Source organism: Candoia aspera, chromosome 10 (genome assembly GCF_035149785.1).
Source record: "Candoia aspera isolate rCanAsp1 chromosome 10, rCanAsp1.hap2, whole genome shotgun sequence".
NCBI classification, from domain to species: Eukaryota; Metazoa; Chordata; class Lepidosauria; order Squamata; family Boidae; genus Candoia; species Candoia aspera.
Window position 1 is genome coordinate 12,577,353 of NC_086162.1, and position 27,555 is coordinate 12,604,907.

Here is a 27,555-nt window from a genome sequence, read left to right on the forward strand (position 1 = left end):
ACTGAGTTAGCTAGTTAAGTATATAACTACAGATGCTCATTTTTGCATCTATCTACCTACCTACCTACCTATCTTTTCCTATAATAAAACAGCACATTCCCAGTTATTGCACATGGCCACTTTAAAAAGTATGAAATCTGACATCAGAGATTAATACAGTATACTGTTAATGCCCATCCCTTTGCAGCTTTAATTAAAAAAAAAAATTACAGACTGAATCTGACTGGGCCTACCAAGCTACTGTTTCTTTGATTATAGCTTCTTGCTTAAACCTGAATTGGCTGGATTCAAGTGAAATACTAGCCCATTCATGAAACAAACCGTATTCTGGTTTAGCATACTGTATAGACCCAGATCGTACCTGTGCTAAGATACCATAAAGGTTGAACTTTTTATTTTAAAATGCTTGAAGTATCTTTATTTGTCTAAGATACTTCAAGCATTTTAAAAGGCAAGCAGATCATCTAAAGGACTGTAGATACGTTGTGTAAAACTAGGCAATATCAGGGAACAGCAGCAAAAAAGATAAAAGGCAAGCATAACATAGAAAAAGATGGGGGAGGGTCACTCCTCCCACTCCCAGCTCTGATCCTACCCACCAGTCTCCCCTGCAGACTTGGATAGATTCTTCCCAAGGGGAAATCAATACACTCACTCAGTAGGATTACATTATTTAGAATGGCTCTGTTCACATGCCATGCTTAATGTAGCCAATGCATCCATACAACACATGAAACCCCTTCTGCCATAAGCCATGTTCATACAACATAGTTAGCACCCACTACGCAAAAGGAACCCATTGCATTAGTTTGGAGTTCAACACATTGTGCCAACTAGAAAATGGGTCCATCCAATTAGCAGGAGAAGCCTGCAGTGTGAACACAACCTCCAGATAGTTGACTAGAAATGTAAGGAGCTGTAGAGAACTATTGTAGATAGATCAAAATCATACCTGGTCAGCAGAAGTGACATCCCAAACAGTCCAAGAATGAAGCACAAAATGTCCAAAGGAACAAAGTCTGGTAAACCCTCACCTTTGGGGTTTGGGTTACATAGTAAACACCTGGGATGGGAAGCTATCAGCTTCAGCTCCCAGACATTCCCTTGGTATTCACCTGCAGGCCATTAGAACAACTTTTTCAGAGTTCCTTCTTGGAGGCAAGGCCTTAAAAAGGTGTAACATCTTTTTTCATCTTGACTCCTAGTAACTTTCATGGCTTCATCTGTGCAGTTTTCTTCTTCCAGGACATGTTTTCTCAGTCCAGCCTACATTCTCTGCTTTTCCACTCAAAGACTAACCAGAGCCCACCCTCTTTAGCTTCCAAGCACAGGCAAGGTCACCCAGATGTTGCCATCTGCTGAGATAAGTAGGCCTTTACGCATAAGAAAATGTTTACTCACAAGGAGCTCTGGTGGCCACTCAAGGTTTATCCAGCATAAGCCAACTTTAACTGAATTGTAGAATGTGCTCCCTTGACAGTTAGACTCAGCATCTTTTTAACTTTTGGGAAGGGTCCAAGAGCTTCTTTCTTCCTATTTCATCATTCCCTCCCACCTCATTTCAGTTAGTTAGATGTTGATTTTAACTGGATTTATTCAGTTTTAGTTTGATGCCTGCTTTTTAAAAAAAACAAAACTATTAGCCATCTTGTGTGTCCTCTGGGCAGAAAAGCAGGATACAAATTAAGCGATGATGATGATGATGATGATGATGATGTAAACTTGGTGTATTGCTCCATTAACCAAGCTTTATGGCATATTGTGTCAGGTTAAGTATACCAGATTCATAGGCATTTGTGGGGGTGTGATGAAATGGCATTATGTACATCATGAGGTTGTTGCACAACCAATGCAAATGACATCATTTATGTCATCTGCACAATGTCATAATGCATGTGATGACACTATGGCTTCTAATAGACACCTGCAGCCACATTTAATCTTTACAGGTGACCACCTATTCCAGACATGTGGCTCTCCTGCTATTACTGAACCCCATCAACTTGACAGCATGGCCATTATGCCCCACACTATCTGGACGAGATGTACAAGCTATTTTCAAAGCAAGGTTTTCTCAGAATGAGTGATCTAATGTTTTCCCTGGCTCTGTAATCTGCAAGACAGACAAGGATAATCAAGCCATGGATTTATCATAGTTTATCAAATGAACTTTGCATCACATACAAAGCATAAACCATGATTTATAAACTACAATGGCTGGACTCCCCAATTATGCTAAGCCCAAACCAAACATCAGGGATATCTGCAGAGGAATAGAGAAAATTAAGATGGCAGCCAGAACAACATGATCAAAGCCGTACCACTTTTTACATATGTTGGACATGCAATGCAAGTAAAACGGATTGGGACTTTAATCATGTTGTGGCCACCTTCTTGACTTCCCCCCCACCCCCCACGATCAAACAAACCAAACTGTGATCTAGGATTATATTCAATTTATCTTTGCTCTGATTTTATTCTGAAAACAGGCTTGTTCTACTTGACAAAGATTCATATCCAGCTTCTCTTGTTAGAAAGGTTTATTTCTCTTTATGTACAATATTTTTTTAAAAAATCAACATTATGACATAGTATAGAAAGGGGCAGCTCCTAGGCATTTGGATAACAACAACAAAAAATCTCTGGGCATGTAAACTTGCTTTATTTAACCATTTGGTTTCCATGTCCATGTGTGATCGGTATCCATACATTTCTCTTTTAAGCAATGACACTTGACTGACCCATTCAGAACTGGACTGAGTTGACCGTACTGCTGTTTTTGATCATGGTCTAACTATAAACCAGCAGCAGTTTGCCCCCTGCCCAAAGGCTCTGCCCCTCCCTTTCTCATCCTGGGCTTGTCTGCCCCCCTCCCCCCCAGGTCTGCTGGCACAGCATTTGTCTAGCTGTCCTATCAACGAATCAAAAATGCAAATGACTACATTTCCAGGGTGGGAAGCCTGACATCACAGCTTCCCAGAAGAGTGGGAGCTTAGAAAGTAAAGAAGCCTCATCAACTGCAAAGGCCGCCACAAAATCAAACGTGGTCCTTAAGCAAAGAGAATGTGGTCCGTGGGTGGGCTTTGTCTGCCTCCCTGGAAGAGCCCTACTGGATGGAAGGAAGCTTGTAGCAAGGAGAGGACACAGAGCGAACTCCCAGTCATTTGCTTGCTTGGTCATTGTCAGTACGCTCATCCTCCCCTCTACATCATCTCGGCTCCCAGAACCCTATGCTTATTTAATTGTAGATCTCAAGGTTATTGAGAAAAGCGTGGAGAAATCCAGACTAAGTTGCTGATATTCCATGGGACATGTTGCTCTCCCGCACCATGGGCAGCAGCTGGCACCCTTGGGCAGCTGCCAAACTTCCCTTGGCCTAAAGGGTCCCATGGTGGACCTCTCATCCCAAACTGCTTGTCCCTTGCTCAGCTACTTTTGCTTCTTATTCTTCTACTAAGGGGCTAAGGAAGAGCCACTGCTAGTGCTCATTTCCCTTTTTCTCTGGGCTGCAGGTCACCTGCATTCACACACAAGCAACTAACAAGCATGGAAAGGGAGGCTGGCCATCCAGTTCAGGGTCCTGGCATTAATGAAGTAAGAACTGCTTCTGAGAGAGGAGCATATCGCAGCCTACTGGGCCATTTGCGTGCTAAGATACTTTTAGTAGTACTGTAGTACTGTTGAGGTATCCCCCCCCCCCCAATCAGCTAAATGAAGCATTGAAATGATGCTTTCATTTAATAGCTCTATGTTATTTAGCATCCTTGTTATCAAGGTCATTGATGATGTTCAGCAACAGTTCCCCTGCAATTTTAACTGAAAGCTTCCTGCCTGTAAGTTCTGCTGCTTTTGCTTCTTGCTGTTCAGCATAACTGGAACTTAAATGATGAATCAGTCTGTTTCTGTTTCCTGCAGAGTGGCAATGGCTTCAATTACTAGTACTCATCCATTTATTTTTAAATAGAGAAATAGTACTATTCAATTATTTTTTTTAAAAAGCACATTTAAAATGAAAGGATATTTACACCCTTCCCCAGCCTGATCAAGAGAAACAGATGCTGACTAAATGAGGAGGTAATGCATTGTACAAAAATCTATAAAAGCAGCAGAATCAGCAGGCAGGAAGCTTTTAACTTAAGACACAGCAGCCCTTGGAAACTGTAATAATGCTTTAGCCTGTTTATAATAAACAGACCACTGCAGCAATTGCATTTTATTAAAAGCTAAAAATAAGATCTCAAAAATGGGGTGACAAGAAAATGATGGCATTCACAATTTGGCAATTATATCTGGATGCTCTATAAATGAATGAACTAAACATGGGAATTTCCAAGAAAGAAGCTAGTATGAATCTCACTCTTTAGGAAGGAGAATATGCATTATTATTCCTGAACATCTTATTCATATGAATGTTATCCAGATATGACTTAGGGTCTCCCTGGGTCTCATTCTATGCCATTGGGAAGACGATCATGATTAATTCTGCCATAATCATATGGCATAAACTGGGAAAATGCTATCCTGCAAGGGGAAACACTGGTTCGGTTCACACACTGTGCTAAACCATTGTTTATTTGTTAATAGTTTAATGAATCATAATTTGCTGATTTATACAATATACCATGGTTTACAAACTATAAGAGCCCTGGTCATAATCCTACATGCTGACCACAGTTAAGGATTTAAATCTTTCATATTCTTACCTGAAAGGAAGCAATGTTAAATCATTGGCCTGGTTCATCAATAATAAGCCATAATGTGGTGATCTGTTCAGCAACCAAGGTTGAAATAAGCAATTATGCTTATTTCTCAGTAAATCTGCATATCCTTCAGAAATCAGCCCAGTGCAATGCAGTAGTTCACATTTCAGCAATTTCCAGTGTCTTGGCAGTATTTCAAATTACAGAGGGATGGAAATGAAGGGAAACTCAAGTTTTTCCCCTTGGATCTACAGCAGACTTTATTGTAGCTGTTTTTAGACATCTACAACACTTGTCTTCTAAAATTTCTACTGAAGCACTTCTTAGGACAGTTTGGAGAACCAGTGGCTCTCCAGATGTTCCCAGACTCCAACTTCCAGCCGTCCCAACTAACAAGGACAATGATCAAGGATGATGGAATTTTAATCTAAATGTACCTGGGAGGCCACAACTCTGACTTAGGACCTTCTTTTATTGGTGTTGGAGGCATAGCTTTCCTCCAAAGATTATGGTTAGGGTCCTATTAATGATCTGTGGCAGATTCCTCAACACACCTGCCAGAGCTTTAGATTAGAGGATTCTTGTGCAGAGGGAGAAAAGGTTAGTGGGAGATAATTGGGATATGGATACCAGATAAGCCAGCCTCTTCCAACCAAGTCCCTCCAAATGTGTTAGGGTTGTAATTACTGGCTAGGAATTTTGGACACTGCAGTCCCAGCACATCTGGTAAGGAACATCTGGAACGGTTCCCAGTTGACAAGCAAAAATCATTAATTTTCAATGGATGGTGCACAAGCCCCCATCTGGTAAGGAGCATTGTCTTATTGTCAGAAGGCACCATGTGGCTATGGAACAGACACTTCACAGTTCCACAGGAATCTGCTCAGACACTCTCTCCTTCTGCAAACAGGATCCAAAGCCATTTTGGCATACAATTTCCCCTTGAGTTATCCTAGGCAACACTGTCTGCTTCCTTTATGCACCAGTGAATTAGGGCTCTGTCCTGGCCCCATCTCCTTTTTGAAGTGCAGCCCCCAATATATAATTCGAAAGCCAAGCTGACCCTCACAAGAAAAAGGCTGATATTGCTTGATCAACCTATAAACCTATAATGGATTTTACGTAAGTTCATTCTCATATCATGGTCGTAACTCAGCGATTTCAGACATGATATGTTCCCAGATAGTACCAAGTCATGAATTCAGAGCATCAGAGCTAATGAGGAGGGAGAAGAAATGTGGTATCCACTGTCCACATCATGCCCACCTTCCAGAATGTTGTAGGGGAGGAACAGAGTACCACGGCTCTCCAGATCTTGCAGGACTCAAACATGCTTACCAAACCTAGATTGTTTGGCCAATGGCATCATGGCAGTTGGGGTTCAACAGCAACCTCCCATATCTGATGCCACAGGACTACAACTCTCAGAGTTCCCAGCCAGCATGGCCTTTGCAAGCTGATGAATTCTGAGAGTTGCAGTCACATCTGGAGGGCACTGGTTGCAGGATGGCTAGGTAACATATCTCATTGTGCAAAGTTCTTTATTCTGTGGTCCTGCAGCCCTCCTACCCTTATCCTTACTGGCTGCAGCAGGGTTAGGGAAAAGGTGCATGCAAACATCTGGCGCTACAACTCCCACAGTGCCTTGTTGACTGGAATCAAAGGGGGCTGAAGTACAAAGCCAAAGGGGCTCTTTCAAGGGCTGAAGGTTCTCCAACTTTCACAGAGAAGCAACTTAATTAAGAGAGGATGCACTATGAAGCAAATTCCTCTCCTCCTGCCATCTCTAGCCTTGGCTGCTCATCATCGTCATCATCGTCATCATCATCATCCCCATCTTTTTTAATCTCCAAAGACCAGCATGGGAGCTCTTCAGGATGAGGCAGAATTTAAAACACAAAATCACAATAATAAGAAAGCAATACTCCCAGAGGAGAATAAAATTAAAATTAAGATGAAGGAGAAAGGAACCAAATCCCAGTTCTACAAAATGGGACCCTCAGCTCCTGGTGCTGGACGGGGGGGAGGTCATCTCAGTGCGTCCCAGTCTCACACCACACTCGAGAGCGGTCCTCACAGAGCGCGCTCTCCAAGGTCCCAGTCCTGGTCAGCAGCCCCTTCAGTTACAGTTGTTGTCTCCCGGCTGATACTGAGGCTCCGTAGCAGTGAAGTAGTCTTCTAGAAATGTCTGGAGGTATTCAAAAGTGGGGCGCTCCTCAGGCTCCTTCTTCCAGCACTGCACCATCAGATCGTGCAACGAGGGGGGGCAATTCCCAGGACAGGCCATGCGGTAACCCCGTTCCACCTGTTCCAACACCTCCCGGTTGTTCATGCCTGCACGAGAGGAATGTGACGAGAGAAAGACTTAGTGGTGGGATGGCCCTATTATGGGCCTCTATGAAATCAAGGGAGAGCTAGTTTGGTGTACAGGTAGTCCTCGACTTGTGACCACAGTTGGGACCAGAACTTTGGTTGCTAAGCGATGTGGTAGTTAAGTGAGGCTTCACCTGACTGCACCTGATTTTACGACTGTTTATGCCATGGCCGTTAAGTGAATCACTGCGGCCGTTAAGCAGATCACATGGTTATTAAGCAAATCACATCATTGTTAAGCAAATCCGCTTCCCCCACTGATTTTGCTTGTCAGAAACCAACTGGGAAGGTCACAAATGGTGATCAGCAGGATGCTGCGACCTTCGTAAATACATGCTGATTGCCAAGCACCTGAATTTTGACCATGTGACAGCAGGGATGCTGCAACAGCCATAAGTGTGAGGATGGTCATAAGTCACTTTTTTCAGTGCCATCATAACTTCAAACCGTTGCTGAATGAATGGTCGTAAGTCAAGGACTACCTGTAGTGATTAAAGCCACTAGGCTAGCAATCAGGAGACCGTGAGTTCTAGTCCCATCTTAGACATGAAGCCAGCTGGGTGGCTTTGGGCCAGTCAACCCCTCTTAGCCCTAGGAGGAAGGCAAGGGCAAACCACTCTTGAAATTGTTGCCAGGACTGATTCAAAGGCACACACACACAGAGACATGCATACGAAAAGTAAAATCAAGGAGAGGACCAGCATGTAATTCACAGGGACTGCAGACAGATTGGATAACATGAGGGCATGATCCACTGCAAAATTTGGTAAATCAAGCCACATCAAAAAGGCAGGAGCTATGCAAGGATACACAGAGCTGGGTTTGCATAACATACCAACTCAAGTGTGCAAAAAGTGTGGTCCCCAGACTCCAACAGAATAGGTAGGGGGCTAAAATTTGGCCTTCTGGGGGAGTTTTCCAGAGATTGTGAAGGTGAGGGGCAAAACATATGTGCTTTGCAGAGCCACTTTACCTCTTTTTTACCCTCCCAACCACTACTCCACACAAATCAGGTCAACTCTGGATCTGGGTCTCACTGACGTTTGGAATACAGTCCTCAATCAACTGCATGAACCTGTGATGACCTTCAAGCCTGCAGAAGTTGCTCAGTCCTAAGCCAAACCAGGAGCAGATTAGCCAGTGTTTATCCAATGAAGCACAGCTGATTAGGTTCAGCCAGTACCCCATACAAGAAGCTAAAAGCATAAACACTGCTAAAATTGCACCAACTGCAATGACTGGATTGCACCAAACGCTGAACTCAATCCAAACTAAGCATATTATGGTTTAATGCATGATGTAAACCAAATGGCAATTCCATTTCAAAAGAGGGTTTATGGCATCAGTGAATGTTGCAACAGTTCCCCTCTGTGATGAGGGGAGCCTCTCCAACTTTACCTGGGTAAGGCACTCGGCCCTTGGTCACGAGCTCTGTCAGGAGGATGCCGAAGGACCACACGTCTGACTTGATGGTGAACTTGCCATAGAGAGCGGCTTCTGGAGCTGTCCACTTGATGGGAAATTTGGCACCTATTGCAAGGAGATGGAATTAAGAGGTTAAGATTGTACTGAAGGAGATGCCACCTGGATGAGAAAGGCCCATACTTTCTCCACTGTGGGAGAAAGATCATCTGTGAATTTAAAATGGAGTTCTTCTTGGGCACAGATCATACCTGCCTCTCCCCTCAAGAAGTAAAGCCAGCAAAGAGTAAGAACACTTTCTGACAACATTCATGTTGCCAGAAGCCTCCAGCACCAATCAGGACGATGAAGGAACAAGTCCCTCTGAGTGCTGATCAGTAAGTTTTAGAAGGAAAAATGCTAAGATGACAGCGCAAGGATTCCAGCCACTATTTTTGCTTCTAAATGTGAACCTCGTGTACAAGCAATTCAAAGCAAATCCCTTCTTGCTTGCTTTCTCCTGTTTTCGGTGTACGATGGAGGAAGCCTGCTTCTTTTGAGAAGATGGGCCAGTCTACACCTGGATGTGATTTACACAACAGCCACCAAGAGCATGAGAACCCAGATTCACATGGCTGATGTTGGGCTCTAGTTTGGACGTTAGCCACATCCTTCCTGATGTCAGTGACATTTGGGGCATGGTCCTCTCTGCTAATCAGCAGTCTTGGAGTACCATCGATTTGCTGATTCTAGATTCACTACTCCTTCTGCAAACCTCAGGCTGCTTCTGGAACATTGTGCCCAGTTCTGAGGCATCGCATTTGATAAGCTTTAGAAAGAACTTCTGGAAGTCATTTGGTCGCCTCCCCTTGCATCGTAGAAAGACCACTGCTCAGTGGAAGATTCTGCCTTGCACAAAGAAGTCCTCAGGGTCAGTGGGGTACCTCCTGCTAAAATGGCAATGAGAAAACCTGTCTGCCCAAGAGCACAGACAGCATCTGCCAATCAATGGCTAATTGCACAAACAGCCTAGCCTGTTTAAAGGTGACTCTTGCTTCTGCTCCAGGGTGCCCCAAGAGTTTACCTTGGCGAGCTGTGTATTCGTTGTCTTCAATGAGTCGGGCCAAGCCAAAGTCAGCAATTTTACACACAAGGTTGTCACCCACAAGGATGTTGGCAGCACGCAGGTCCCGATGGATGTAATTCATTCGCTCAATGTAAGCCATTCCGGCTGCAATCTGGATTGTGTGCAGAAGCAGAAAGGCAGGGATGAGATGTCACAGGAGACTCAATCGATGCAGCTCCTTCTGTTCTCCACTGTTCGGGAGAGCCTTCTCTCCCCTCCAACTGGGTCAGAAAATTATGCTCCCAATTCCCAGCTGAGACTGCCCCCTTCCCACCAGGTTACCTGTGCTGCCATGTCCACCAGTTGGGGCAACTTCAAGAAACGACCATCTCTGTCTTTCAAAAAATCTAGCAAACTACCTGTGGAAGAGAAGAGGTGGGAAATCAGCAAGGCAACTTCTTGGTAGGAGCGTTTCCCTATAATCCACTTCCAGCAGCTGTGTACCGGCTGCTTACTCCAGTTCTTTTCCACTCTTCTTAGAACAAATATCTTTGAAGGACACAGGATCCAACTGTGTATCTGAGACAAAACACTGGGAATCCATTCCCCAGCCTTCTACTCTAAATGTGTCAGGACTACAGTTCCCATCATGCCAAACTCCAGAAGCACTGGAGGGCACCAGGTGAAGGAATTTGAGCTAGTCTAGGGATGAACATGTTCTCAGACTGGTGGGCCCATTTGGGATTCTGACAGCTTGCCAGTATGGCTAGTGTGATGAACCTGGAGGCCACAAAACCTGAAATCCAACAGTTGAATCTGCTCTTCAGCACCCTGAATTTGCTCCTCCTGCCTGGGATGGAGACCCTAACCCTAGGCTACTTTTAGCGGGGAGCTGCAGGAAGGAGGAGGCTTAATGGCCAGGCACAGCACAAGCATGAAGCTGGAGCCACAAACTGTTTTTATAATCTAAGAATTTTCATAGGACCGATGTTGAAATAATGATGCTGCTACAAATTGGCATGTTCCTTTGCAGGGTGCCAGGCTCACATTTAATTTTAATAAAAAGACCAAAAAAACAAAAACAAAAACCCTCCAGTCTTTGGCAGGACACCTGATAGAAGGTAAGAGATGTCTGTAAGCATCCTGAGGCCAGCGGGCACCATGCTGCCTATGCTGTATCATTTTCCATTTCTTGAGAAAGGAACATACCTTGGGAAGAGTGACCCTAAAGGAGAAAGTTTTTACTTGGCTCTCTCCATGGTGCTACTGTCTTGACCACCCATGTGCCTTGATAACACTGTATTCATAACGGGACCCTCCCGAGGGTCTTCCATCCAGGTTGTGGAGTGGGTCTAGGCCTGCTTAATGTCAGTGGACGCACCCATGGCCTTCATTCTGAGTCAACTGTCTGGGCCCTGGGCATCTTTCTGATCTTAACTCAGGTATTATTCTGGTAGTGCTGGGTGGATGTTCAATCTGGAGGCAATTCAGTCATTTTCCCGAATCAAGTTTCTGAATCGCAGCTGGGATTCCATTCCAATCCTTGAATCAAGTCTCTCTGAATTTATTCAGATTTGGACACCTTGTGTGGCTCCATGCACACAAGCGTGTTTAACATCGAGGAGGAAAGTGCCTGACTTGGACAATTTGGTGTGAACAAATTCAAGGCACTGAATCAAATTTCTGACCAGACTCAACGGTTTGAATCAGACTGACCTGATGGTTCAAACTGAATCAACCGTTCCAACTCCACCCAATTCACAGAGGCCTGCTGGTTGTCCACCTTGCCACCCACCAACCAGCGGGGTCCCTGTCGCTGGAGGTAGCTTATCTAACCTTGGCTCATGAACTCAGTAACAATGAAAATGGGCTCTTCTGACACCACGGCATACAGCTGCACCAGTTTGTCGTGCCGTAAGCGCTTCATGATCTGGGCCTCCTCCAGGAAGGCTTCTGGAGACATGGTCCCAGGTTTCAGCGTCTTCACCGCAACTTTGGTGGTGCCATTCCAAGTGCCTGGAACCAGCAAGAACCAGGGACAGGGTCACTGAGTATCAAGAGGACAGGGGCCCAGCACCTAGGGCCTCCCCCACCAACTTTGTGGAAATGGACATGGCTGAAAGAAGTCTAGGTTCAGCGTCCTCCAACCCAGTGCCCTCCAGATGCGTTGGGATTTCAGTTCCTAGAATCTCTAGCCTTCAGGTCTATGCCGGGTCCAGGATCCTGGGAATTCCCCCAACCCATCTTGGGAGCACAAAGTTAGGGGCAGCTGACCTAAACAACTAAAATGAGGTGAACGACAACAAATGAGATGAGGAAGAAATGATGGGACAGGAATGCCTGCACACTCCATTCAAAAGAAGCTACTTCCCACAGCTAACATTTCCTTGGATAGGTATATCTTTCTTAAGGTTCAATTTTCCAACCTTTTTTTTTTTTTCTGGCAGGAGCTAGTCTGTGGATTTACTTCTTTCTAACAGATGCAACAATAGCGCAGTTTTAAGTAGGATGCCCCATGTTATCCAACACTGGATTAATAACTCGTTCTATAAATGTGGATCTTTAAAGAGAATGTATCAGATGGATGTTGTAGCACATCCACAGGGACCCAATTTTTACAAAAGGACAATCAAAATAAATTAAAAAGGAATAAAACAAAAATTGGAGGGAAAAAAAACAGTTAAAGGAGGGGAGATCCAAAATGGCTCAGTTAGGAGCTTAGTAGATCTGAGCCCTGACTGTTGCGGGGAAAATGTAAAAGCAGGGCAAGAACTGGAAAGGTATATCCTGCAAATTGGCGTGGCTGATTGGCTGGGACCGGGACAAGGAGCTCTGCCCTGCAGTATTTTCTATGGGTCTTGCACTTTAAAGGAATATATGCAATTCTTGGTGGGAGAAAGATATGCTCTTAAGTCACATGGTAGCCACACGATCCAGAGAAAAGATGTGGCTGCTTTAAAGAGTTGCAGATGGGTGTTACACTCATTCTCCTGCAAGCTCTAAAGCACCTTCTTGGAACTGATGCCAATGCACTGCACAGCACTAGTGTGCTCTACATGCAGTCTTCTTTGTTGTCTTCTCCCCGGAATTTGCCTTCTCAAATGAAGCAGGGGGGTAAGATTCATATTGCAAGGGGTCTAGTCAATGATCTTCAAGCATCGTCTGAACCTAAAATGTGTCCTCCTGCAGGGGAGGCTGCCCAGCTTGTCCATGTGTGCCCTCCAACCATGATGAAGAAAACCCTGACCCCTTGCCTTACCCAGCCACACATCTCCGAAACAGCCCATGCCAAGCTTCTGGTCAAAGTGGATGGACTCACGCCTGATCTCCCATGCATCTTTAGACAGTCCCATAGTCTGGGGCCTCAGGGTGGGGCAGACTTTGGTTAGGAGGTAGCAGAGACCATCATTGAACTCTGTAAGGGGTGGAATGAGGGCGGGTGGAGAGATGGGATGAAATGAGATGGGAAATGGAGTGATGAATGGAGAATGCACCCAGGAGAGGAGGCTGGAGCTCTGAGCAGAGGGTGAGAAGGAGCTGAGCACAGGCAGCAATATTAACTTTAACCACCAGGTGGTGCCCTTGGCTTTTAAAGCAGCAATGGAACATCACATTCCTGCATCTTCAGTGCCTATGTTGAGAGATTCGGGGCATGGCAGAGACTTTACCTGTCTGCTAAAGTCTCCACTACTGTATCCTGGTAACCTTTGGATTTCAACTGAAATCAAATGCAGGCTATTTTTAAAAAGCCCGTGTAAGCTAACGCCTAGTTCAGAATACAGATGTAACAGGGTAGCATGAATGTTTGAGCTGGAATGTCATCTGATCACAAATCAGTCACTGCTTCAACTTAGGTCTCCAGGCACCACCAGGGCCACCTCCACATTGCCGTCCAAGGCTTTTGAGAATGGAAGAAGAGTTGCCCCAACTCAGACCAACCCCCTATCAAATTCTATGTTCTCTTCTCACAGGAGAAGCCATCCAGATGCCACGGGTTAAGAAACCCACAAGGAGCACATGGTTATAATCATGCTCTCCCCTCTGGTAATCAGAGCCATGTGCTGCCTCCCATGCTGGAGCTTGTAGAGAATCAGGATTCATAAACACTGCTAGACTCTTTCCACTGCAAATTTCTCTAACTCACTTTGAAAGGCCTCCAAGTTGGCAGCCATCCCTACCTCTCATGGCAGCGAGTTCCATTGTTTAAATACCTATTGTCTGAAGGGCTTCCTTTAATTCATCCTGCATCTTCTCCCAAGTCCTTCTGCCCTGTGACTTTTCTATACTGAAAGGCATGCGGCAATCCTGGGAGAATGACTTAAGGATGCAGAAGGTCCCCTTCCTTTATCGCAGGGGCAGCACTGGCAAGCCCCCTCCTTCCTCAGTCCCCAGGCCAGGCCAGCTCCTCCTCTTCCTCCACTCTTCTGCACAGCCTCCTGATGGTGGTCGTACCCATCCACACTTCCCCGAACTGCCCATTGCCCAGCTTCTTGATGAGCTGCAGCGATTCGCGAGGAATCTCCCAAACGTCTTTGGTTTTCACAGACAGGTCCGCCAGTTTGGGCATCCCCTTAGGGCACGGCACGGCCAGGCGGCAGCACAATCCTGCAGCTCTCTCTTGCAAAAGAAGCCCCCAAAACCAAGGCGGTGCAGGGAGGGGGGAAGAACAGGGAGGCAGGAGGCGAAAGAGAGAGAAGCAAAGGATGGTGAGATGAGAACAAACTGGACAGCAACCAGGGGGAAAATGCTGTTCCCCACCACTCAGTCTGAAGCCCAGAGAGAGTTATCAGTGCCCACAGAAAGGCAGCAGAGGACTCTAGCATCACTGCACACCTGTTGAAGAGGTGATAAAACAGTTGCAGTTATTAAGTTTCCAGCCCACCCACCCCCTTCCCAGGATGAACCCATGAAGGTAATAGAATCATGGAGTAGGAAGGAACCTTAAAAGTCATTTAGTCCAACCAGCTGGACAGCGCAGGATCCACCATGGCACCTCGGACAGACAATCACCAGAAGGAACATTTTGCTTTAACTTTTTGGGAAAGGAGTGATGGAGCCATAACTGAGAGCTGGGGAAAGGTGTGGTTTGCCCTTCAGGATTTGAGATCCATTCTAATCAAAGTTGCTAGGAGAGCCACTTAGTGTTAATTCCTCTTTTGGGGGGGGGGGAATCTAAAATCTTTTGCTTTTCCATTGCCCAAAAGAAGCCTCAAATATCCTCACTTTGGATGTACAAATGCTGACTATTACTTTTAGCTGGGCTTGCTATCTTGCCGGGCATCTTTTCAATCCACTTGCCAATAATTATTCCCCATCTTTTCTTCCCCTTTGGAAAGTAAAATAGGGGAGAAACCAGGAAAACAGGGAGTTTTTAAAGTATTGTCAAAGTGGGAAGTTTGACCTTCGAAAGCCTCTGCATGCAAAATTCAGCAGCAGACCCCTGAGCTGGTAGCCCTGGATATTTTGAAGGGACATACATTGGATACTATTTTACCCCTCTTTGTGTTTATTTAATAGATATGATTTGTTTACAGGTAGTCCTTGACTTACGATGGCAATTGGGACCAGAATTTCTGTCACTAAGCAATACAGTCATAAAGCATGACCACATCGCTTAGCAACAGCAATCCCTGCAGTCCCAGTTGACATCATTAACTGAACCCCACAGTCGTTAGGTGAGGCAATTTCCTGCCGGCTTCTCACAGCCAAAGTCAGTGGGGAAGCTGGCAGGAAGTTGCAAGTCCCAGGCCTGCAGGCAGGTAAGTGGCTGCTGCTGGGTAGGAGAGAAGTGAGGGGGCACGTGAGGGTACAGGGGAGGGTTATAAGTGCAAATCAGTTGCCAAGTACCCAGATTGCGATCACGTGACTGTGGGAGTGCTGGGATAGCTGGAAATCCAAGGAACCAGTTGTAACCACTGTTCGTTCAGTGTCATCCTAACTTGTAACAGTCACTGACCAAACGGTCATAGGTCAAGGACTACCTGTATTTGTTTCATAGCAACATAGGCTAAATCCAGGCCAAGACTACAACAGAAAAGATGAGTGGAACCTTGCCCTTCCCTGAATCCATTTTTAAGGAACAGTCACCCACTGGAATTGGGTCCTGATGGCTGCACAAGGCCTGAATCTATGGTTAGCCAAACCAGCCTCATTGGTTGCAGAACATGCTCAGCCATAAACTGATCAGCCACCACTTATCAAACGGTGCTGTGCAACTTCAGTCCGTTCGATTTATTCCTGAACCATGACAAAGAAACCCTAACAATCTTGAAGGGAGAGACAAAAGGCTCCTGAAAACGTGAGTCCTACCACATTTTTTCCCCAATAAAATAACCCTCCACCAACCACCCCAAAAACACCCCAAGGAGAAGGCCCAAAGAGCCTGAACTGCCACCTTTCTCCTGCCAGTCCCTTGCTGTGAAGAGCCATGGAGATGGCCTTGGGAAAAATATTCAGAAGCCATTATGAAAACATAAAGGGCAAAAGGATTCCCTGAGCTCTGGGAAAGGAGGTGAAATTAGGAAGAGACTTGGACTCTTACCCCTTGGCACACTGAGATATAAGAGGGAGGGAAGGAAAACCACAATCAGACTGGCAACAATCTGTTATTACTGCCTACCTCAATCAAGCTCAGTTCTAGTCTTTTACTGGAGTCTGTTTCCTGATCTGGACAATCTTGAAGGGCTGATACTTGCTGACCTTTCCCATACCAATCCTGCCTAATGCCCCTCCCCCCCAAATCCATCACTCTTTACCTCTGTAATGCTGCACCAGCTGTTGCACAGTCTCAAACTGGGTCCGGGTGGTGATGTAATAGCCACCGCTGTCCAGCTTCCGGATCTTGTAATGCTTGACATGGTCTCCCTTCATCTCATCCCAGTCCCGGATAGACAGTGAGTAGGCACCTAGGCAAAGGAGAAGAGAAGCAGAAGTGGGTCGTGTGGGAGCAATCTTATTTTGGCATTATTACTGACACTTCTCCAGATGTCACTGAACTCCAATTCTCAGAGACCTCAGCCAGAGAGGCCAACTGCAAGGCATGCTGGGGATTGTAGTTTAGCCTTGCTGGGACGGTCAACATATTCCTTGCCTCCCCAAATATAGGACCTCAGATAATAGGATGTACATGGTGATATACCAAAGAGAATGTTGAAAGTCACTCACGTGCTCTTCAGTCTGATGCATGCTTATAATTAACCCAATAAAGCCATTCAGTTTTTGATTAACTTGAAAAACCCTAAAGGATTTGCAGCCTGGATACCTTAAGGACTTGCTTCATCTCAAATATTCTTCCCTGAAAGCTCCAACCAATATCCGAGGCCCTACTTCACTTTGCAATTGGTAGCAAGGCAGGGATGAATTGGACAGAGATGTTTTTCACAGTGGCCCAGCCTTTACAAAATGCCTTTCCAATTACGCTCCAAGTATTTCTCCATACACAGTTTATTTAATTAGAGGAAAGGGAGGTTGTATTGTTTTTGTTTACCCTTGTATAAGTGTGCACATCCCCAATCCTGATTAAGACCACTTTGCTTAGAGAAGGCTTACATCTTCCCACAACACCAGAACCCCACAGGAAGTCTCAAACAAGCCCCCCACCCCCCAATACCAGTGGATTCTCTCTTTCTAAATCTTCTTTCTTTTCACTGGGCGGCCTTGCCTCGAACCAGGACCTCACATAGTCACACTGGCAGGAGCAGACTCTGCGCCTGTAGGATATTGGGTATTTAGCCCTACAACAAAGCTATTCACAAAAGTCTATGCTCTGTTTTGGGTTTGAGAGGTATTTCATATTGTTCCCCTATATGGTCCTCTCATATTGTTTGTCATTCTGTTTTTCTATGTTTAGATCAGTGTTTTTTGTCTGGTCTGCCTAGTAAGGCTGGCGTGCACACACACACACAGCTAAGGGTGGGAACACCATGCTCCATCTGTGAGAATAATACTGAAATTCTCATCTCCTTTGAAGTTTCTAAAGCAACTTCTTTGTACGGAATCCAATGAAACCAGGTAGAAAAAAGGCAAGATAATACTTTTTCTCCAGGCACTAGATGGGACTGTGTCCTCCAGCAGACCAGAAGGCAGCAGCCTAAGCTACGAGGGGAGAATTTGGAAACACCGTACACCATTCTGTCCCCCATTGGCTTGCAGGAAGGGAAGGGAAGGGAAGGGAAGGGAAGGGAAAGGGGGTGACGCCCCAGTGATACCTTTGGTGGTTTCACTCTCACGGATGAGAAAGGCCCCCCGGGGGTTGCCATGGCACAGCAGCTGCCTCTCAGCATCCTTGCGGCCAATCTTCCCGAAGTACCACCTGGAGAAGGAAGAAGGGATGCTCTGGAATGAAAACTGATCCTCACCCAAGGCTACCATAAAGTGGGAATAAAAGTAAACCCCACACAATTTTTTCTTATTGTTAAGCCACCTTACAATAGAGTCACTTTATTGTGAGATGGGCAGCTATATAAATGTGAGAAATAAAGAAATAAAGTGCCAATAGTGGGAAAAAAAACAAAGAATGGTTTCCTTCTCCCCACTCGCTTCACCTGACTACTGAATTAATGCAAGACATTGAACCATGAGCTAACTAAATGGCCTGGGCTTGGAGTGTCATGAGTACTGATGGTGAGCAGGAGGGGGTCCCTATCCAGGGGCAAAAACGCATGCATAGCTTAGAGAGTTTGAGCTGTCATTCAAAGAGAGACGGAACAGACCCGCCTTGACTTTTGGGGGTTTATCTGTCTGGGTTTTCCCACGCTTCTTCAGTTTGGTAGGATTTTCTGTCTAATGTAGCAGTAATAAAGCACTAGAGACTTCTTCCTCGTCTCGGCGTGGTTCTTGCTTAGTCAGGACATCAATCCTACCAAACTGAAGAAGCGTGGGAAAACCCAGACAGATAAACCCCCAAAAGTCAAGGCGGGTCTGTTCCGTGTCTCTTTGAATGACAGCTCAAAGTCTCTAAACTACGCATGCGTTTTTGCCCCTGGATAGGGCCCCCCTCCTGCTCACCATCAGTGCTCATGACTTGGAGCCTAGGTTAAACAAGGCAAATGAACCAAGCCTAGCGTGTGATGACATGCAAGTGCTAGATTTGTTACTGATCTGAAACTGGACATGTGTACTTTTTAAAAAAATTATCCATTCAATCATGTCCGATTCTCGGAGATGGCCTGGACAAGCCCCTGCAGTTTTCTTGGCAAGGTTTTTCAGAAGTGGTTTGCAATTGCCTCCTTCCCAGGGCTGAGAGAGAGGGACTGGCTCAAGGTCATCCTGCTGGCTTTGTGCCCAAGGTGTGACTAAACTCACAGTCTTCCAGTTTCTAGCCTGATGCCATAACCACTACACCAAACTGGCTCACGTGTACTTTAGCCCTCATTACTCTATCTGTAAGCCACCCAGAGTGGCTTTTATAGTGAGATGGGTGGTGTATAAAATAAATAAATAAAATAAAATTATCAGTGAGTGATTTACAGCAAGGTCTCTTTGATTACTTTGATCTGCTTCCTAATTATCTCCTGACTCAGGGTGAGGTTGCCACCCATCTAGCAAACACAAAAGGAAGATCTATGCAGTCCTTCGGAAATGCCCATCACCGCTCCCAGGCTCAGAGAATTCAGTTACAGTACCTTTGCCAAATATCACTGGATTTTTTTCAACACCCCTCCAACCCCCTTCCCTAACCCCCCAATACTTACTCTTCTGCTTGGATGGAGTCCACAGGGGCCACATAATTGCTGGGGATGTAGCCAGTGGCTCCAGTGCTCAGGGAGCGTGCCTCCCACCAGTCACCCTCTCTGTAGAGGGGAAAAATGCAACATAAGTGACCCCCTGCTTGGTGTTTCACCAGGAAAAAGATACAGACATCCAGGGAGCAGCTCAATTAAAAGAAACAGGAAGCAGCTGGTGAAGAATGAGTTGACCCTCCGCAGAGCTATTGTCAATCAACAGTAGATCATATTGGACTACTTGGCCAAAAACCTCTTTGGGGGTCTGCCTTCCTCTTTTCACACTTGCAGTGCACCCTCAATCCACAGTGAAATCTGTGAAAGCTGATGAGCACAGACTTCCCTGCAACTCACACGCTACTGCTTGTTTTGCACATGAGCACACCCGTATAGACATGCATATAAAGCTAAACTCAGCCCATGGTTATCCCAGGTGTGCAGTTCTACAGTCAGAGGTTAAAGAAGCCTGGGCCTTTTCACCTCCACTCTAAGATTGCAAGTTGCCCCACCCACCCACCCACCCACCCATCCATCCATCCTGCCAATGCTCCCCTTGAAGAGATTGGAAGTGACATACATTGCTTGGCAAACTTCCATCCAGACACCGCAAGTCGATGCTGCTTAGCTTCAGCAAAGAAGATGCCCCATGTGCCCATCAGGTCAGAGCCCAATACTCACGTATTGTTGATGATGTGGAATTTCTCTCCCTTTATGAATGTCAGATCGTCTTCTGTTCTGGCTTCATAATCATACAAGGCAATAAAAAGGGTCACTCCTCCACCTGCAAAGAGAGCGACAGGCCATGAGAAGTTCCATAGGACAAGCTCAGCCTTGGATGCCTTGCCATTTATGGCATCCTGGGTCCATAGAAGACCCTCACCGCCCCACGTCTCTTGAACAGTTGGACAGAGACGGTGGAAAGTCATGGTGTCTTCCAATGTCCTGAAAATGTTCTCCTCTGCAAGATGGGCTTCTGTAGTTCTCCCTCTCAAATTTGTCTGATACAGTTCCTGAGCTTATTTTATTATTTTATTTTCATGGAGTGCCCATGAGTGCCACTGTTTTGGGGGTGTTTGGTTTTGTCTCTCCATCACTCTGTCATCTTCCTGGCTGCCCTCATTTCCCAGACTGAATAAGCCCCAGGAAAGTTCCCACATGATGTCTTGCCTTGGGATTTAACCAAAGGGTGGGAAACTAGGAAGGCTGCGGACCGTGGGCATGAGTAGTTGTACAACAAAAGACAGGAAGTTCAAAACTACTACCAGATCCCCACATCTTACCCATCAGACCTTCATTGACATTTACCTCCCTTTCCTTTGGGAAAAAAATGAAAACAATCCCCACCCCACTCCCATTACCATTATTTGAGAATAGTTTTTTAAGAGTTTAAGTAAATAACAAATGAACAAGTGTGGTGAAGGTGCTGTACTAGGAGTGGGAGAGCCAGGTTCTAGTCCCCTCAGCCACACAAGATCCTTGGTTGACTTTGGACCAGTCTCTTACTCATAGCCCAAGAGTGAAGATGGTGTGGTGGTGAAGGTGTTGGACCAGCACCCAGGTTCTCATCTTCTCTTAGGCACAGAAGCCTGCTGGGTGACTCTGGGCCTGTTGCTCCCTCTCAGCCCAGCCTGGGAAGTCCAAAACCATCTATCTACAAACCCACACTTGGATCAGTGTGGTAGATCATGGTCCACAACCTTTAGTGACAGTGGATGACAGGTCCTGCAAGTCTGATTGTCTTTTAATGGTTGTTTTTCTTCTGGGGTTTGGGTGTTTTTTTTCCCCCAATTGTATTATCGTTTTTACTCTATGCCACCCAGAGTCATTAAGAGTTGGGTGGATTTATAGATTTCTGAAATAAAATAAATAAAAATAAATGAAGAGGCCTTCATCCACCAGTGGACTGATTGGGACTGACAATAATAATACTAGCAATAAATAAACATTTTGAAAAGATGACCTCACATATCAAACACAATCCTGAAACAATAAACAAACTGAGAAAGAGAAAGAAAGGAAAATATGAACCCACCCATCATTTTCCTAGCTGGTGGCAGAGCTGCTGCGAAGACTGACCTGTAATCCCAATTGCTGGCATGTGAACAGAGGGTGTCGGGTAGAGCCCAGAGCCCCCAGGACCAACTGAAGTCAAAGGCCCTGGCGTCCTTGGGAAGTTGTTGAAATCTGGGATGTGGGTGAAGCTGGGGGGGTTCTGCTGGGAGGAGTTAGGATCACAGCAGGAGTTCAGGGGTGGGTTAATTGTCCCATCATTGCTGCTGTTCTGAGTTTGGTTTCCCTTCTTTTTCTTGCATTGCACACAACCCATTGCTGGGCAGCAGCTGCAGGAAGTGGAGAGAGAAAAAGAGTGGTTTGTTTAACCATAGTTTACTGAATAACCCCCAACTGGTTTGATTCATACAACATGTGGCACTATTTACTAAAGTTTGCTAACAGCAATGGATAGTTCAACAGATCACACTAGGCTTCATCCAAACAAATCACATCCTGGCTCCATTAGAGGCTGTGTTCACTCCTCATGCTATGCCATAGTTTGCCACAACACAGTTTGATTAAAACATTCTGTGCTATAAACCATGATTCACAGAACACACGAAGCCAAAACCCAATGAACCAGATTTTGGTTTAGCATGAAGCGGGACGCCATGAGAGAGAAGCAGGAGAAAAAGTGGGAAAAGGAAGTGAGGATGGAGTGCTATGTTGAATTGCAATATTCCAGGGAGAGATTAGCTGCTGACCCTACCCCAACAATGTTTTGGACTTCAGTTCCCATCATCCTCATACAACATAGCCACTAAAAGGGGACTGTGGGAACTAGTGTTTAAAGCATCTCCAGAACACCAGGTTCCCAAAATCTGATTTGATGGGAAACTTAAAAAAGACTTTTTACTTGGAAATGTATCAACATACCAAGCATTATAAACACTTCCAGCATGGGATGTAATGAAGAAAAGAATTCTGTAACAGTGAGCAGACAAACCCTCTTATTTACAGTGCAGCTTCACTGACATGTGTCCTTGGTCAGTATTTGAACTGGCTCTTTTTTTGACAGAGGGCTTGCAAAATGCTCCATCTAATCTCCTTAAATTATCTTCCCTGTAATGATACCCTTTCTATAATTTCCCCCACCACCATTTTTTTCCATTTATCCACTAATACTGTTACAAATTTGTTGTTATCAAATTTGGACGATACTGTTTTGCAATCTTCAAAATGCATCAGCTGGGATATTTGTATTTGCAGAGGGCATGGCTTTCCTTTTCCCTAACTTTAATAAAGCAAAATTAACAAAAACAAATAAAATTGACATGGTAGTTCTTTGGAGGTACCCAAGACTGAACTGCAGTGACCAACCCAGTGCATTAAATACGTATACACAGATGCACAGATGCACAAGTTGCTTAGTAAAGAATAACCAAAGAGGTATGAGAATCAAACTTGGGGAGAGGGAGAGAAGACTTATTCTCTCCAGCTGTAAACAGAGGTCTGCTTGTAAGATTCCTGGCCTCATTGATATAGTAGAGTTGCCATTCACCCATCAGAAAAAGCAGAGATAATGGCGGCCACACAGCTGAGAAGACATAATTCAACATGAGTCTCAAAGGAGGAGGAAGGAAAAATACACTTCTGGCTTTGCTTTTCTCAAGTACTGTTGAATTCAGTTGGGTTTTTCCCCCATCCCATTCTTTCTTCCTGCTGTCTGTTGGTTGCATGGCAACCTGCTTGGCACATCAGTCCAAAGAGAAGGCATCTGTGTTAGGGAGAAAAGCTATGGATCACAAACAACATTTAGAAAGGTTCAGAATGATCCAAGGAGGCCACAGATACCACCAGGGCAAGACCAGGGAGCAGAAAGTGCACCATCTCACCACTTTTAAACAAAGTAAGAGGACTGAACATTTTCAAAATAAAACATGCTCCATCTAACAAGGAAAAGCCCTAAAACATTTAGGCCTATAGACAAAATTTGCTGAACAACACCACTGAACCAGGCTCTCTTTCTCATCGTCCAAGATAAGCTGCAGTTTATCAACCCCAAAAGTAGAGTTAATCAGAGGCTGTGAAAGGGACCAAACTAGAACCTGGAGGAAAAGGATATCAAATGCAGGTATCTCAACAAGAAGGAACTGGTCCAACTTCACTTTTCCTACACAGCACCCTAAAGGAGAAGAATCACCTCAAGAACCACCTTTCATGTTATGAGGAGAGATGGCTCTTCAGTAGCACAAAAGCAGAGAAGCAGGTAGATGTCCACTATATCCCAAAGTTTGCCTACTTTGGAGACAGGTGTAAAATGGGAGCTCAGATGGAGCAGAATAGCTTTGAAGTTACAAATAAAAGCAGAACAACCCTTTTATGTCTTTCCATACCATCTCCGTTCCTTCCCCCAGCCTAGCATCTTGTGGTAGCACACAGCCAACCTTCGCTGATCTCAAAAAGGTAAGCAGCATCAGAGCTGGTTGGTACTTAATAAACAGCTCTAAGCTTGACTGGCAAGACAAGACAAAAAAAAAAAATCTCAGAAGAAAGGAAGCCAGCTCTGTACTGTGGCCACATTCTGGACATCACCAGAAGCTGAGCTCCACTCACAGGCGGCTTTATGTTAGGGACAAAACAGCTTGCTAAGCTTCTTAGGATAGGAAACCTTTTTCAGGCTAAGAGACATCTTTGCCCTTAGAATGGGATGCCAGGAAGCAGGACATATTTCAAAAAGTGGATGGGGCCAGGGGTAAAACTGTACTGGATCTAATTTAAGTGTCCTTCAAATTCAGTTGACAAAATACAATGAATATAACTACTCCTGAAATTACTATTGATTCCCCCTGAATCAGTAAATGAGAGTTCGACTGCAGTTTTTGAAGGCTGTATCCAAAGCTCTGGCAAACTGCAGTAAATCCCAACCTATCTTAATCCTGGCTTAATCCTGGCTTCTAACCCAGTCCTTTTCACGGCCAGAGTGTGGCTGATTATACTTCCACAAACATTTCAGTGAAAAAGCTGCATCATATAAGGCTGAGTTCTGCTACGTTTTGGCACAGGAAAACCACAGGAAATGAGACTGCAGGGAAACTGGGCTTCCCTCATTTATCTGTGGACATTCATGGAGGATCCAGAAAGGGGTGTGAGTTTTCAGGGATAAGAGAAAACTACTAGAGATGTTTTGGGGGGTTTCCAGGGTCAACCCAACCCCTTTGGGAGCTGAGGTTTCAGCTGGGGAGGTATCCTGGAGGAAGAGAGTTATGACCAAACATTTTTGAAGGCTGAGGAAAGAGAGCATCTTGCCAGCTGGACAATATTCCTTACTATCCAAGGAACATAAAACTAGAGTGTCTTCTGATCTCTCTTCGCCATCTGGAGTATAGTTGAAGGAATAAAAATGGAGGAAGCACAGAAGCAAAGAACAATTCTGCATAAAAATCAAAGCAATACAAAACCCCAGGCTAACCTGGATTATCTTAAGGTATTATCCTTACCCTTCTCTAAGCTCAAGGCACAAACAACCCATATTGGAAGGGGAATTTTGATGTTGTTTTGTGTTAATTTGGGGGTTTTGGATTGTGGCCAGAATTCTTTCCTCCCTTCAGAATGCAGATCCTTCCCTTGTTTACAGAGAGGAGAAAGGCAAAAGCAGAACTGCATCCAGAAAGTTTCCCCAGGCTAAGTTGGGGGTTGTAAGCATAGAAGAGTGAAGACTGCCGGAGCAGTAAGCACAGGGCTGAAGATATGTCCTAATTCAGAATGACAGGGACCCCAAAGGCACCTGCCAACAGCAGCCCTTGGTTAGTAATGGAAGAGCAGTAAGGGGCATATGGAAAGGGAGGCAGACAGTAACTTGGCCAAACTTCTCTTTCAGCTACATGATAGATTCCCAGGATATTGTCACAGATCAAAGGCACAGGAAGAGGCACAGCACTGCAAATTCATCTCACTGCTACTCTGCAGCCTTGTGATAGCCTCTGCATACAAGGTGTTTTTGTGGCAGTGCAAGATTCTAATGGACACCCCACAACCACTCTTTTCTTCACCCCCAAACTGTTTCCACCAGTTTTACACAGATGAAGCAGGGGTGATGCAGGATAAAATCAAGTGGAATGACAAAAAGCAAAGTGATAGGTAAACACGCCTATGCCTTCATGGGTTTCCCACATAGGAAAATTTGCCACCAGTTTCCAACCACAGTGGTCAGGAGGGGCTCTGAGGACTGCAAAGAACAGATCTGGGGGTGCAAGTTGCCCATCCCTGTTCTAGATGAGGCACATTCCTACCCAGGAAAAAGAGATGGAAGATTTGGCAGAGCAATGGCTTTCAGGGTTCTTAACATATCTTCCTCCAAATCTGGAAGAAACACCAGAGGCTTCATTTCATCTTTAAACCTGAACCCCTTAACTCTAACCCTCCTAAGATGGAGGAGAGCCATTCATGGTGGTCTGTACCCATTTCCCCTGCCAGCCCTATAAAGTAGCCCAGATCAAGAACCCAATATACTTTAGGTCTACAACTACTTTTATTGTAATAGCTATAGGAGCAGAGTCTTGCAAGTCTGAACGTGCTCCCCTCCCCGCACTTTATCTTCGTATGAATTAGGAGGAGCTTGTCTGGGAAGTTCTGTCAAATTCGTTTCTTGGAATGGACTCTGGCCCTGCTTGAAGTAGGGGCTCTTCCTCCCGTCCTCCAAGACCATGTTCTATGCCCCCTACATTCCTCCAAACCAGTGGTGTGCTCCATCCACCCACCCCACTACGCCAGAGGAGAGGCTCACCAGAATGGGATTTCACGTCAGTTCACTTGTTCCATGTTTCTTGCTGGAGGAGAACAGGGGTCTATGGAAAAATCAAAGGAGGATAATTACTTAGAAACTGATGCGAAAGGATATGGCCCTATTTTGCTGCACTTGCCCGAATCCCCCAAGCTAAAATACATGGATAAAGGTCTGTTTTACCAGCTATATTAGCAGAGTAGTAGTTGCGTCTATCAATTTGGTTTATGGAATTTTATTTTAAAAATAGACTGGAAAATCCATGTTTCCATTTGTCAAAGCTCCCCCAACAGACTTTTTATACACAAATTCCCCCACTGTATGTAGCCTTTTAACGCATATTCCACAAGAAACCTTTTTTTAAAATGCTATTTTCCTCTGTGATTTGGTTTTGTTTTATAAACTTCCCAATTGCTTCTTAATCCTTTGTGAAGTTTTATTTCTCCTTCTCTCCCTATTGCCTTCTAAGTTAAGGGTTGGCTGCGAAAATGCCCTGAATAAACAAACAGATCTTTGGGCCCGTGGATATATTTGGAATTACTTTTACAAAATATCTGCCACAGATAGCCTTGCCCTTGTATTAAATGGCAGCAAAGGTCAAATGGTTGATCATTTGTGCAAACTAGGGTTTGCATTCATTTATTCATGATGTAAAAAACTTGCCCCATTGCCTAAGTACCAGGCAGAGCTTGAGTTTAAATGCCAAAGTATAGAAAGTGTCTTTTGAACCCACTATTGTGTCCAAAATTTCCTTTTTGAAAAAGTCAAATGGAAGAGGTTCAGAGAGAGAGAACCCACTTGTCCCCCCACCCCCCGCAAATGCTGAATTGGAATCTAAGCCAAACTAGAAGGGTGACTTCAGCTTCAAACACCAACTCACACAAGTATTAATTCACAAGCATGGAGAAGGCAAAATTATGATTCTCAGAGGCGCACCAAATGAATAAATCAGTGAAACTGATGAAACGCCCACAGAGCACAGGTGAAATCCCCTCCCTCGCTCTCTGCTATCCTTCTAGTCCTGGAGGCGGGGAATGCCTATGGGGGAGCAGGGGGTACACACTTAAGAGGTGACAGGGAGAGAGCTGAGGGCTACAATGGGCAGAACAATGATGCAAAATGGGTCAGACCATATAATGGACAAAGGCAGGCTTAATTTCTGCCAGGAATGGGTGGGTGACATGGGCCTAGGACCAGATCACTCCAGTGTAATTGAACATCAATCCCAGGGGGTTTCTTCTTTTTTTGAGGAACTCTGTGGGATGAAATGTTATACTATTGGAAACTGATGAAACAGGAACTTGACCAAGCATTTAAGAGCCCCTTTTAGGGGTTATATTATGCAATCAGAGCAGTGAAGCAGTTATTCCTCTGTCTTATCGCATCCACTGAGTTCACCATGGCCCTTTTCCAGGTGATCTGTTCCTTGCTGGGGAAGGATGGGCCTCAGGACCATTTTTTGGACTGCTGTGAAGAATATTCTAGGCATCTAGCAGATAAAGTTGCTCAGATTTGCTT

The 27,555-nt window shown here is 45.0% G+C and overlaps 1 protein-coding gene across 2 annotated transcripts; it reads right to left on the minus strand.

Annotated features, from left to right (window-relative positions):
• Positions 1–4,540: 4,540 nt before the first annotated feature.
• FGR (FGR proto-oncogene, Src family tyrosine kinase) lies at positions 4,541–26,103 on the minus strand. 2 transcript variants are annotated; one of them, XM_063312647.1, is made up of 12 exons: positions 26,041–26,103; positions 21,339–21,601; positions 19,941–20,043; positions 19,233–19,331; positions 17,748–17,851; positions 16,296–16,445; positions 12,800–12,955; positions 11,377–11,556; positions 9,883–9,959; positions 9,559–9,712; positions 8,472–8,603; positions 4,541–7,034 (listed from the first exon to the last, which is right to left on the minus strand). In XM_063312647.1, exons 2-12 carry the CDS (start codon positions 21,586–21,588, stop codon positions 6,820–6,822), a joined length of 1,620 nt encoding a protein of 539 aa, XP_063168717.1. In that variant the 5' UTR covers positions 21,589–21,601; positions 26,041–26,103; the 3' UTR covers positions 4,541–6,819. The 2 variants fall into 2 exon arrangements, with proteins under 2 accessions (XP_063168717.1, XP_063168716.1); XM_063312646.1 differs by lacking the exon at positions 12,800–12,955 and adding an exon at positions 13,993–14,157.
• Between the last annotated feature and the right edge of the window lie 1,452 nt (positions 26,104–27,555).

What these genes read in the sequence shown, in the direction of transcription:
- FGR (XM_063312646.1), bottom strand. Translation starts at nt 21,588, where the DNA reads ATGGGTTGTGTGCAATGCAAGAAAAAGAAGGGAAACCAAACTCAGAAC. An exon ending in TTCCACATCATCAACAATAC is followed by an intron (nt 19,332 to 19,940) that starts GTGAGTATTGGG and finishes TCCCCTCTACAG; the next exon opens with AGAGGGTGACTGGTGGGAGG. An exon ending in GTTCGGGGAAGTGTGGATGG is followed by an intron (nt 11,557 to 13,992) that starts GTACGACCACCA and finishes TGCTGGTTCCAG; the next exon opens with GCACTTGGAATGGCACCACC.